Source organism: Ischnura elegans, chromosome 5 (assembly GCF_921293095.1).
Source record: "Ischnura elegans chromosome 5, ioIscEleg1.1, whole genome shotgun sequence".
Taxonomy (NCBI): domain Eukaryota; kingdom Metazoa; phylum Arthropoda; class Insecta; order Odonata; family Coenagrionidae; genus Ischnura; species Ischnura elegans.
In genome coordinates, this window is record NC_060250.1 from 16,422,572 (window position 1) to 16,435,586 (window position 13,015).

General features: G+C 38.0%; 1 protein-coding gene across 1 annotated transcript in view; it reads right to left on the reverse strand.

The window, feature by feature from the left end:
* LOC124158536 (ER degradation-enhancing alpha-mannosidase-like protein 3) overlaps nucleotides 1–13,015 on the reverse strand; it is a 35,825-nt gene that overhangs the window by 7,114 nt on the left and 15,696 nt on the right. Inside the window, exons 8-18 of the mRNA XM_046533671.1 lie at nucleotides 12,523–12,726; nucleotides 10,221–10,346; nucleotides 10,021–10,125; nucleotides 8,725–8,912; nucleotides 8,325–8,484; nucleotides 6,685–6,897; nucleotides 6,143–6,241; nucleotides 5,119–5,346; nucleotides 3,256–3,375; nucleotides 1,431–1,665; nucleotides 337–449 (exon numbers count right to left, since the gene is read on the reverse strand). Of these exons, the coding sequence (XP_046389627.1) occupies nucleotides 337–449; nucleotides 1,431–1,665; nucleotides 3,256–3,375; nucleotides 5,119–5,346; nucleotides 6,143–6,241; nucleotides 6,685–6,897; nucleotides 8,325–8,484; nucleotides 8,725–8,912; nucleotides 10,021–10,125; nucleotides 10,221–10,346; nucleotides 12,523–12,726 (1,791 nt within the window). The remainder of the gene's footprint in view (nucleotides 1–336; nucleotides 450–1,430; nucleotides 1,666–3,255; nucleotides 3,376–5,118; nucleotides 5,347–6,142; nucleotides 6,242–6,684; nucleotides 6,898–8,324; nucleotides 8,485–8,724; nucleotides 8,913–10,020; nucleotides 10,126–10,220; nucleotides 10,347–12,522; nucleotides 12,727–13,015) is intronic.

The window sequence follows — 13,015 nt, forward strand, 5'->3', positions numbered from 1 at the left end:
TATTCGTGTTTTGCGATTATTCATGCCTCTCCCCATCATTAGCCCGGATAATTGGGAGAATAGTGTAGATGCAATACCGGCAGCAAAACTTTCCGGTCTCAGGAAATGACCAAGAAGGGCAAGGAAGGGTGGGGAAATATATAGAGGCTGATTCAAAACAAATAAAAAAGTATTGCTAATGACAGTAATTAAATCAAAATTGGCATAACATTTTAGGTAAACAGTTATCATTTTAAACACATCAAGTTTACAGATAATTTATTAGGGGGCAAATAGGCTAGAATATCTACTTAGATTTCTTTAGCTACATCACAATTGAATACTAAGATATTTTACCTGGAATATAGCCTTTTTACGCAGAAAGTCGTGAACAGATTCCTTCAACTGCTCTAGAGTTACATCATGGGAGCTTTGCTCAGTATGACTGCTCTTTTTCTCTGCATCATTCCCTGAAAAATAGGACAGTTTCAACTTTATTTATTACATTATTGATTATTTTTCCCAAGAAATAAGCATTGTAATTATTGAAAGCACATACAAACACAGCCTCAAACAGAAATGAAGTGTTTGTGTGAAGTAATTTGGGAACAACTTCATAAACTTAGCAATGAGGCCTATGGACATGTTTCAATCCAATTTTTCCTAGTTTACATTAACACTAAGTTTAGAAGAGGCTTTTGTTATTTTTTAATTTTATTGGTTTGGAAACAACCTCATTAACTAAGTAATGATGTTTAAGGACAGTTTTCAATCCAATTATTGTGAATTAGTTAAATTGGTTAACACTCAATTTAGAGAAGGCATTTGATGCCTTGGTAATATTACAAGGAACATACATTTTAACAATGTAAAGTTATGTCCATGATTAAAGCATATGGTAATTTACACACTATTTTATCTAACACTTAACGACCGACCATGGTTTCGACACTTAGTATCATTTTCAAGGACTTACCAATTACCAAAGGAATTTCCCATTTGTGTTTTAATCATGGATATAGCATTATTCCACAAAATTAAGCCTGAAACGATTTTATACGAATGTAAAGTTACTCCAAATGCAACACTGTTGCCGGAAATCAACATGTCACCAAATCATGGCTTATCATTAATTTATCACCTCATGAGTATGTAAAACAATACCCCTCTTCCTCTCATTACATTCAATTCTTAGTGGTGGGACAGAATGTTGGAAAGTAGGTTTCTGCGGCGATGGTCTGATCTCTGCATTTCTTCAGGGTTTTCCTCCCTGTCAGCTTGTTTATAGACAACAGTTTCGCTGGCTATCCTGCCAGCATCTTCAGGTCGAAGGCCTTCCTGGCAGTATAGCCAGCAAAACTGTTGTCTATAAACAAGCTGACGCGGAAGAAAACCCTGAGGAAATGCAGAGGTGGGACAGAAGTTCCAATTTGACAACATTTAGCACTCACCCAGTCCCGCAAGGGTCGAGGAGCTTGCGGTGAGGGTCACAAGCATTGAGGGCGAGTGGGAGAGGGCATGCAGCAAGATGGTGGCGTCACTGTAGAAGAGGAACACCACGGGGATGGTCACGTCGTCCTGCCCATCGCCGGACATGGCAAACATAGCCGAGGAAGCCGCAGATGTCCCGGGAGTGTTATCCACCACGACCACTCCTACTGCACCAGCAGCCTGCACCCGTCGCGCCTGCAAACACACCACACCCACACTCACCACAAGGACTAGTGACACAAGTGTTCTCAAGGCACTCCCAACGGCGAGGCTTTTTTGGACATAAAATGCCCATTGCCAACACAATTAGCCAAAATTATTCACAGATTATAAATAAACAATGATTTTTTTTTAACTTTTATGCCCATTAAGCCAAATATTCACAATTATCACTGTTTAAGCTGTGAATTTTGATGAATCAGTCAGTCAGTCAATGAATCTGAAGCTCCATATTATTTAAACTAGAACCCTTCTAAATTATAAGCATCCATTTTTTCGTAATTTCCTGGTTCCCTAACAATTATACCAAATAAAGTGAAAAATGAACAAAACAGTGCAATGGTAAAATCCACAGCCATAATCAACTAAATTCAGTCGGCCAACCAAAATAATCTTCCAAAAGGAAACAAAAACATTGATCAATCATGAAAGTGACTGCACGGAAAATGAAATAAAATTACTTAGGACACAGCTCATTACCATTAATGGAACAACATATTCGGAGATGTCACAACTGTTAATGACTATGGTGGATGAAAAAATAAGTAGAGCTATTACAGGAAGTTCACCAGCAATGTGTGACATGTGTGGTGCCAAAGCCACCTCAATGGAACTGAGTCCTATAAGGACAAAGAATCAGATCCAGTCGTTTATAGCTTGGGAATACAGTATTACATGCTTGGATTTGATATTTTAAAAGCTTGCTGCACATATCACATTAAAGACATGCATTTAAGAATTGGCTGATAAGAAAGGCAGATGAAAAAAATCTCTTTTGAAAGGATACAAATGCGAATGAAAGAAAATTTTGCAAGGAAATGGTTGTGCTCCTGTATAGCCGTGATCCTGGAGGTATTGGAATGACAAATGACTGGAACTCTTTTTCTTGAACTGACTCTTTTTCCTAAATCCTTAAATTTAGTTTGAAATAACTGGCATTCATCTTAATTTAGTGCTACATTTTGGAGTGATTTTATAAATTACACCAACTGAAATTGCCATTCATTCTGATAAATTCAATTTGTATGGATTTGACACAGCAAAATTTTTTATAAACCCCTGATACTTCATGCCAGTCAGTGTCCACAAATATCTCATTTATTGTGCTACAATTATAATTATCAGACATACTATGCATAAGTCAACTCTCAGAAGAGGCTCAGGAGGCAAGAAACAAGGATATTAAAATTTTCAGACGTAGGCATGCTAGGAAGATTTCTCAGGCTACCAATATTGAGGATGTATTTAATATGTTACCTCTGTCTTCAGATCCTGCAATGCCATTCATTCATCAAGAAATAAAATATAAGAAAATTGGAATACCTGCTGAAGTTTTACAGCTATTAAAATGACCAGATGTGTACATCTCAAAAACAAGTGGGGAAGATGGAAGTAAAAGCAAAATAATAGACTCTGAATAATAATTATAGTGTAGTCATGATCCAGTGATGGTTAACATTATATCCCAGAGCAAAAGACTTTTTAACACAGTGTGGTTTCCTCGCAGTTCATTTCACTCTCCACTCCACGATGCCTTCTCCTCATCAAAGAGGAGATCTTCCTCACCTTCTCGATGAACATGCAGTCACCTCTCTCCACAATGGCTATTCGACCGTTTATCCTTGCTGGATTCTCCAGGTCCCCACATACACGCAATGGCTCTGCAACACCCACACGAGCAGTAACCTTAGAGAGAGAGCAATCAAACAAAAGGGATGAAAAACATTGCTACATCTTGCACTAATATCCCCCTACGTGAAATGACATAATAATTACTAATTACAGTGGAACCTCGTTAAAGCGAGTACGGGCTATAGCGACACCCCCGCTATAACGAGAGATAGCCGATGCACTGTCAATTGACCCTATAATAAGCGTGTTAAAAAATTCGTTTTTACGAGACCCTTTCGGTGTTGGCTCTCGCCATAGCGGGGGTTTCACCGCCGGAAGACTTTCATGAAGACTCCTTAACCTCTGTAATTGCTAGCGATCTATTAGAAATGAAGTTAATGGAGTGCTCAGTCTCAAATTTATGTGGTAAACTGTCGTTTGATAAATATAATGATGACGAAACAATGCTTTGCATGATTTTTATTCAGTGCGGCGCTTATATATTGTTTGAATAGTTGGTCGTTATTTGAGTAAGGAAATTTAGTGATGCAAATAAACATCGCCTTTCGTCTGGATTTATGCTTACGTTTATCGGATAGATGTTTATCTGTCGCCACACCACTCCTGTTCCTGTATATCTGTTCGCAACAGGTATATTGGCAATTATTTGCTCCACCTCCGGTAAAGCGAAAATTCGCTATAGCGAGTGTTTATTAGTGCACCGTTGGGTGTCGTTATATCGAGGTTTTACTGTATAATAGAAATACATAATACTTACTATGAATAAGATTTCATGAGCAGGTGGCACCACAGTAAAATGCTCATACCATGATTAAACAGATTCACTTCCAGACATGGGATAGCATTAATGAGGGCAGGTTGAAAAATTTACAAATAGAACTTAAGTATGCTTCATTCAATTCTTGCGCAGTAAATCGTTCTCTGTACAAGTTGATTGAAAAAGTGCATGAATAACAAAACTCCCTGCGTAATTCAAGAAGAGGACCACAAACAAATGGGAACTTCACCCAAGCCTACCTCAAACATCAGTTTCCTTCATAAAGATGACTCGCCAAGTCAGTCAAATAAGTAGTATGTATCACGCTTACATAGATAGATGATATAGATAGTGGTGATATTATATAGATAGTGGTGATAGTACATAGATAGTGGTCTTATAGATAATGCTAGCTTTGGAAATACTAATATCAGCCCATACCACCAAGTTAGATATCAAAATTAAATATCACCAATGTTACAAATTGACTGAATCATTGAAGCTATTAGAGTTAAGTGAGCTTCGAACAGCCACCAAAATTATTTGTGGTGACACAAATTACATTCTTGAGAGCAAAAAATTATGAAATGAATAAGACTCTTTTTGAGATAATAATTACAATAACCATAAATACTCCAGACTCACACCAAAATTTCAAAATGAACTCCCGAAAAAAAAACTTGACACAAATCAATCCATTCATCATATAATAGGTAGAGAATTAACTAATTGAATAACATCACGAGAACTGCTTCCAGAAAAATGTACCATTTCAAACAATGTACCATATATGTAACAAAGTTCACATTGCAATATGAAAGACCCACAAGAAATGTTATGTGAAATGAAGAACAGACTAATGTTCCTCATTCTCAAGTACTTCACATAAAGTTTCCCCGCATGGAGTAGCTTAATTTCAGGTCCCTGGGCCAGGAGATACTAACAAATGGGCAGTTGAAGCTATAGTCAACCCAAGAAAACAGATTTCAAGGAACAATGACCCGAAAATTTAAAATGTTTCTGTGCATCATTATGCTCACCTTCTGATTGCCCTTCAGCTCCAGCCCAAAGTGCGCAGGGCCTGCGCTCAGCACCACCTTTCCATCTGCACTGATTTTTGAAGACGCCTTTGCTTGCGTAGCTGCCCATTGAGAATGGAACACCACGGCCTGTGGAGACGTCTCAGGCTGTGTGGCTTGCGCCCTTGAGATCTCAACCATCTCCTGCATGAAGAGTACGCCCTCCTCACCATCTGCTGGAGTGCGTGCCTGCATGCGAGAAAGAGACACAACACAATACAAGGGAGGAAGCACACACTGTGATCAGAGAGACACAGCTCAAGAACCAAACATGTACTCTTCTGGTCACGTACAACACAAGTTCTAAAAATGTCCGACTTCTACTACACTCAAATTCTAAAGAATAGTACAAAGGTGTTACAACAATGCCGCCTCATAATGCATAGTTATGTTATGCAGTTTGGCCCTTTTTTGGTTAAGATAAAAGTTATATTTACTTGAAATATAGTTTACATAGTGTATTTCCTTAACACATGCAGCCATCTAACTATGCCATTCATTTTAATTATCCTTCTGAAATGGTTGATGAACATATCCATTAATAATTTCCACTTTTCCCCAACTTTCCCAATAAAAAGAATTTTTTCTGACTGTTAAAACCCATCCTATAAGATAAAATATTAAGACATGATGAGAATTATTATTGAATTTCTATTGGACTTAGCACCAGGTGTCAGGCTTCGTTTCGGCCAACATATCAGAAAACTGCTAGCTTTCCACTATCGAGATGTATTAACTCTGCTTTAACAAGATCATGAATGATAATTACATTATACACATCTTCATTTATTACTTTGCTTTAAGGACCTTACACTAAATGCACTAAATGAAATTTCGTTCTTGCTCCTTTTTCATATTAATGTCAGATTCAGTGGGTGACTATTAAAACTTTTCAGATTCTCAAACAATAAGATACAACATGCGTTCCTATGAGAGCTTAATCAATAAGATCCAATGAGGTAATAGAACGCAAGAAAATACTTACGCTGTTCAAATTGTGGAGGAGTTGCACCCTTCCATCAGGCAAAGACAAAACAGTGATACCCATGTCACGGATAATTTTAGCATGCTCTTCATTGCCAGCCTAGGGAAGAACATAAATTAAAATATTATCATCTGAGAGAAAGACCCAATATATAATAATATACTGGGAAAAAAATTAATACAAGAAGAATTAAAATATGACTGCAAAACAGAACATTAAACGTACAGCCATGACTTTCACATTTCCCGGTTAAGTTTCAATCACAAGCACTTTACCAACAGGTTGATGTGTGGAGTGATGACTCAAGGCCACACTAATCATAATGAAAATTCAAACCACACATGCATATACATAGGGAGCAATTTTTATACATGAAAAAACACTTGCAATGGGATAAACAAATTTGCATACAAGAGATACATCAAGTACCTAACCATCACATGTGGTTTCAACAATGAAAGAAACAATCAATACACTAAAGAAATTTAGGAAATGTCCTCAATATGATGTAGAATGGAAAACCAAAGATTAACGGATCACACCTGGTACTCTGATGCCCGCAATTTGCGCTGTGCTGTACTCTTGGGACATATGCCATCCACCAAGTTGCGCAGTGGCCTCCTCACAGATTCCGGAAAGAGGTGAAGCGTGTTGGGACAAGAACGTGAACTCTCCACATCCTCATCCCAGGCCAGGTACGCATCAGTGGCTGCCGTCACAGAGGACCCTCTTCGCTCCCTGCGCTCACTGATCGACTGCAAAGTGAAATGCATTACCTCCTCAAAAAAAATTTTATTATCAAAAAGAAAAAAAAAATGAACAATTTGATCCCATTCGTCCAAATAAATTTGAAGCTGTACAGAAGCTATTGCCCATATCCAAATGATTAAACCAGTTTTCTGGGTAAAATAATAATTTCTGTAAATCCAGCGACTTTACACAAATTATAATTCAATTGAAAAGTACAAAATGATCATAAGCAGAATACCGAAGTTAACCGAGTAAAATGCAATGTGATTAAAGCAAAATTGGTCAAATGAGCACAGCATTTAAAGAGAGAAGGATGATGGGAATATTTTTAATAGAAATTTATAAATTGAAAGACTTGCCTCTCTAAGGAATAATGGCAATCATTTTCATGCTCTTGATATAAACAATCCACATAGAATAAAGGCGATACGTTGGACATGCCTAAATGATATTATGCAACTTATTTCCCCGTTTCTCATGTTTATGCATTGATTTCACCCATCCAAAAACTATCTTAGTAGAGGTTCGGCAAGTTGAGGTCGACCACTATTAGGATGTATGTAGCTACAGTAGCAGGAAGTTGAACAGATGGTGTACATTCCAGAAATTCTTTGAGTCACTGGCAAAACTGTGTTCCATTCCAACCTCATTGATGTATGATCTAGAAAACTAAAAATGCACTACCAATTTGCAATTTAAGTTCACAGATTACATTAACTGAGCACTGAAATATATTTTTATGCTTCTCAATAAAGATATTAATACAATAGAATGCAGGCAATGAAAGTTTTTTCCTTATTTTCTGCGGGGTAACTTTGGAGTTCCCTCTTAGAGAAGAATTTTTGACCAAAACCCTTGCACGATGACATCAAGCAGTGACTTGTTGAACTGCTAGTTCAACATCTCCAAGAGGGCTACTTCTTAATTAAATATGAAGTCTGAGTTCATAAACTAAGTAATTTAAGATATAATATAAAGATATCCTGTTATACCTTATGTATTGTCAAACCACTTTCTGCATGAGATCTACATTGAGGTTTAAGTTAATATTTGAGTATACTAATATACTCAAAATATTCTAATATTTTATAACATACTTAAATATAATAATATTTGAGTGAACTAATATTCAGCATTTGCATGTTTTCTTAAATCAGTTCTTCAAATTTGTGATTGTTTTTTAGAATGTAAGAAACATATTGGGATTTTGGCCATGATTTAGGCAAAATTCACCTCTGGGTGTATTCCTGGCATGCCAATCCAATGGTCTTGTGTTTGAGTCCCTGGGTAAGTTACCTATACCCTGGGAGTGGGTGTTTGTGGTTGTGCAATTGCTGATAGTGTGGACCCTCATTATAAAGGCCATTATATGCCATTTTCAGGGTAAGTAAAAATAAATAAAGAAATGAATGCTGGAATTGAGATTACTCACTTCAACAAAGGTGAAGTTTGAGAGGCGGGCTAGAGATAGGGGGAGGAGATGAGCTTCTGTGGTGAAGAGGAATTCGTCCAGATCGAGGATCAAATCACTTGGATCGGCAAAGAGCAGGTACAGGTACTTGAATGTTTCTGCCAGCACAAACGAATCCATTCTGGAAGGTAAGAGCCGAATCAGATGAATAAATGGAAAATGCATGAAGTCCACAACTGTCACACATACACACCACTCACAGAATGTCACTCTAATGCCGCTCAATTGCATCCTTTCAATAACAAGAGAAAAGTCATTTTTTGAACACCAAATACCAGAAAAACTTCTCCTTATAAGACTTACATCAATTACTTTCCACAAGTCTTTTTCAATCTATGTCTATCAAGTATCATTCTCTCACCTGTCTTCATGTACACCCGTCCTCACATCCTTCACAGCTGCAAAGCCACATGGAACCCTCGCATACTTCTGAAGACTTCGCAAAACATTTCGGCCAACTTCCAAATAGTAAGGATCCCCTGTGGCTCGGTACAGGAAATAGGTGGATTCAAGGAACTCAGGCCGTAGAGGATGCTGCCCCCAGTGGACCTGCAATATCACCCCAAACACACTTATGACCATGACTCTGTTAAGCAAGAATAAGTTGTTTCAAAGGAGAGAGGCTGCTAAAAATCATATGGCGTAAAAGAAAAAAACTATTAATGGCACGGACATATCACAGCTGTTATCTGGTCAAAGGATTTTTAAAAAATTACCACGACACACCTCATGCAAATACTCTTCACAGGTAATACTTGAATAACTGATGATACTGGGGCTTTACTTTGGCACAGAGGTACATTTTACAAAATAATGGCACACATTGGCTATTTACGACAAAGCCCTCCCAATTCATGACCTGACTCATTGCCTTAAAATGTCTTGGATCAGTAAACACATCAATTTCTAAAGACCAAATTTCCTTCTCACGCATCATATGCTTGGAGACATGCAATAAGTAGGGTTATTTTAAAACCAAAATTGATATTACTTTACCCTGAACTTTGTGTTCTTTAAACGACAACATAATGGAACCTAATTAGGGGCCACCCTTGTAGTAAGCCCACCTATTATCTACAGAGTTTTACAAACCAATGACTAATGTAAAACTAAGCGGAAGATCTGCACTAATTTGCACTGCATAAATTATTTACTGATACAGTGGAAAGAGCTATATCATTTTCAAAAGCAAGAGGGTAACAAATTTCTAAAGGGCAACAATTTGAATCATGAAGAAGATGAGCATCGTCGAGCCATGTAAAATTGGTGCACCTTGCATGCACCTTGGTTCTTCCACGAAGTGATATTGAAAACTTGAAAATAAAACTATTCAGATCCTTAGTTTAAAAGAAAAACATGGCTTACATATAGCCTTGAAAAAACTTTCATGACAACAGCAAGGCCAGAAGAATGAAATATCATAAAAAGTACGTTTATATCATTGAAAACCGGAATAAAAATGAATTTGCATTTTCACAGAAAAATCCTGAATTTTTTTGGTAGCATTTGCTAATGTTGCATGTCCCCACATATGAGTTTACCACATTCAAGCTATGCCAAAGAACACATTTGAACGTTTAAAAAATGTATTAGATAGTATCTATTTTCTGGTACTGGATATCAAGTTTAAAAAGCATCACATCACATGAAGACTCACCTGAAAATCCGTGGTAAATGCCTCAGGGATGAAGTTGTGCCGCTGCATCACTTGGTAGAGCATCTCGTGCGTCTCAACAGCTGGTTTGATGTCTCCTTTCAATACCTTTCCAAATATATTATACAAATTGAGTTGAATGAATAATGACAATGGGTTATGAAATGTGGAGATGGCAGTAGAAGGGAGGTTCTCTCACTCACCTGTAGTCCTGGCCAAAACGCAAGGAGGGCATCCATGAAGTTGCGTGAGTTGGTGTGCGGCCTGTGCATGTGAACATCCAGCAGCATTGGCCCTTGGCTGATGTACTTCATGACTGCCGAGTAGTGCTGCAGAACAACAGAGGAGATACATCGGTAATTCAAATAACCACTGGCACTTTTACAATCTAACCAAAATCTCAGGGTTTTTCTTCTCCATAAAAGGAAGATGGGACTTTCTAGTCCCAATCTCGCCAAATAAAGACGTATTATTATTATTAAAAAAATCTTTCCTTTCCATGGAAACATCAAATTATGGTTTTGCAAGTAGTGGCCCACACTGCCCCAATAACAGCGTTGGGATTTCCAGCCCCATCATCACACCAGAGGCATTGGCTGGCTCCCTATCGTGGTGGCGCTTCTTTCCATTTTCCTTCCCCACCAAACCCCTCCCCGGATTGACTGGGCGAATCAGTTAAGGTACAGGGTCCCAGCCTCCGTGGCTGTAACCTTCTAAGGGCCAACCCTAGGTCCTCATCCACTAGCACTTTTACAAGAAACATTTAGAGCAACTGACATTTCTTCATAAGGGTATATTTGAGTCTAGGTGGTGGCAAGTGTCCATGGAGTCTCCAGACAACATTTATTCAGAGTGAAAAACTGCCAAAAGAAAGCTCCCTCTGGGCAAGATCTATTGCAGACAATCCCTTCTGCTGGAGAATTAATAAGACTCTGGGTCTGCAACTTTTTCTTGAGGGTTAGCGTCCCTCAGGCTGTTAGTAAGAAACAATTCTACACTAAGTCTGCTAATGTATCTCATCTCTGTCACAATACATTTTCTATTGGCATTTTTGTACTTGATTTATTGTGTTACCTATTCCAAAATAAATTGTGCATAATCTGAATTAGGGTGTTTTACTTATAGCCAATGAACAAAACAGTATACTTGGTGCTCATAAGCATCTCAGAGAGGAAAGGTAAGCATTGTAAGAAGACTGCAGAGTTTGGGGGAAGGGAAGAGAGAACTCCAATGCTTCAGCACAAGAGAGGGAAAAAGCACAGGAATTATCACAACATCTCCAGAAATACGAACTCTCTTTGCTACACCCTCCAAAATATTTCTACCAAAAATGCTCTCAACATGGCGGTAAAATTATCACCATTATACAGGGTGTCCCATTTATCTTGACCACCCGAAATAACATTTTGTCCAGATGCAAATTCAAAACTGTGTCAAGCAAATGTTCATTATCCGTCAGGGGGACATTAATCAGCATGACTGCCTTCCTTGCAGCTTTGTTATTTACAAAGATATGAACATCGGTATGTCTTTTTAAAATGGCACCCTAGACGTGGAAGCGGTTGTGGTCCCGGGCTCAACGTGACTTTTGTGTTATGTTTTGACTTGCTTGTCATTTGTTTACTGCTAACTCCAGTACGTGGATGAGTTTCTTATGTTTTTATAACGTTGTGTTTATGTTAATGGTCCACTGTGCTACATTTTTGAATAAGTCTTTAGGAGAGGAAATGAATTTCCGAATAAAAAATATAGGGTGCTATTTAAAAAAGACATACCGCAGTTCATATCTTTGTAAATAACAAAGCTACAAGGAAGGCAGTCATGCTGATTAATGTCCCCCTGACGACTAATGAACATTTGCTTGACACATTTTTGAATTTGCATCTGGACAAAAAGTTATTTCGGGTAGTCAAGATAAATGGGACACCTTGTATACCCCAGGTAGGAACTTCAGTGACTTAGAATGAATTCATGTAACAAAAAAATTCTATTGACAAGTTTCCAATTGTGATCTGTGCGTACGTTATAAAGTGAAGAGCATGAAGTAAGCAACTATCTAAACAGAAAATTATTTTAATGGAGACTTTTCGGAAGAGGAACTTCCATTATAGGAATAAGATTTCTGAGAAAAATAAGAACAAGAATCTAATCGTTAAAATGTAATGTGCTTTAGGTGCTTACTTTGGGTACACTGCAAGAATCAAAAAATTAGTGTTAGTTTTTCCCAGATGTTGCAAGTATCAAAAACCGATAATTCCAGGACACTTGAAATATTCCATAAGTTTTTGCAGAAGGCAGAAATTCAGGGTACTCCAGGCTTTACTAGCTTTCCAGGATCATTAAGACACGAGGAAGGTGATCAAACTTGATCACAACTATTACAGAGACGAAAAAAAATAATCCAAAAAGCCCACGACATCTACTTTCTCTCTGAAATAGTCACACCACATCGGGTGACTAACCCAAGGCCATTTTATTTGAATTTCTATAATAACACCAACTTACCCGATTGAAGCGTCCAAGGTACCGCTCATCACCAAGCAATATGTATGCCTTGAGGCAATACTCATAGTAGGAGTCGATACCAGCACCAACGCCAGAGTCCCTGCGTACCCAGTCTCCGCTGTGTACATTCAGCACTGTCCCCATAAGGTCTGAGCTGCGGTGACGCATACGCCACAGCACATCCATTGCCTTATGAGCCTTTTCCTGCAATCATACGCCATGATTCAGTGCAACCTTCAAGGGCCAATCATGACACTTCCACATCACTCAATTCAATTATTTGCAAAAAAAAAAACAAAATTTTGAGGAAGGACAAGGAACAATCTCCCTTTACACAACCACATTCTTACTTATACTGACATTTCCAAGATGTTGTGAGCCTGCACCACATATGCAATCATAGTTTTCAAACAAAATAACATTAAGTAGCATTTAATTTGATTGATCAATGTACAGGCTTCACCCTAAAGTTATGACTTAAAATTAGAACTTA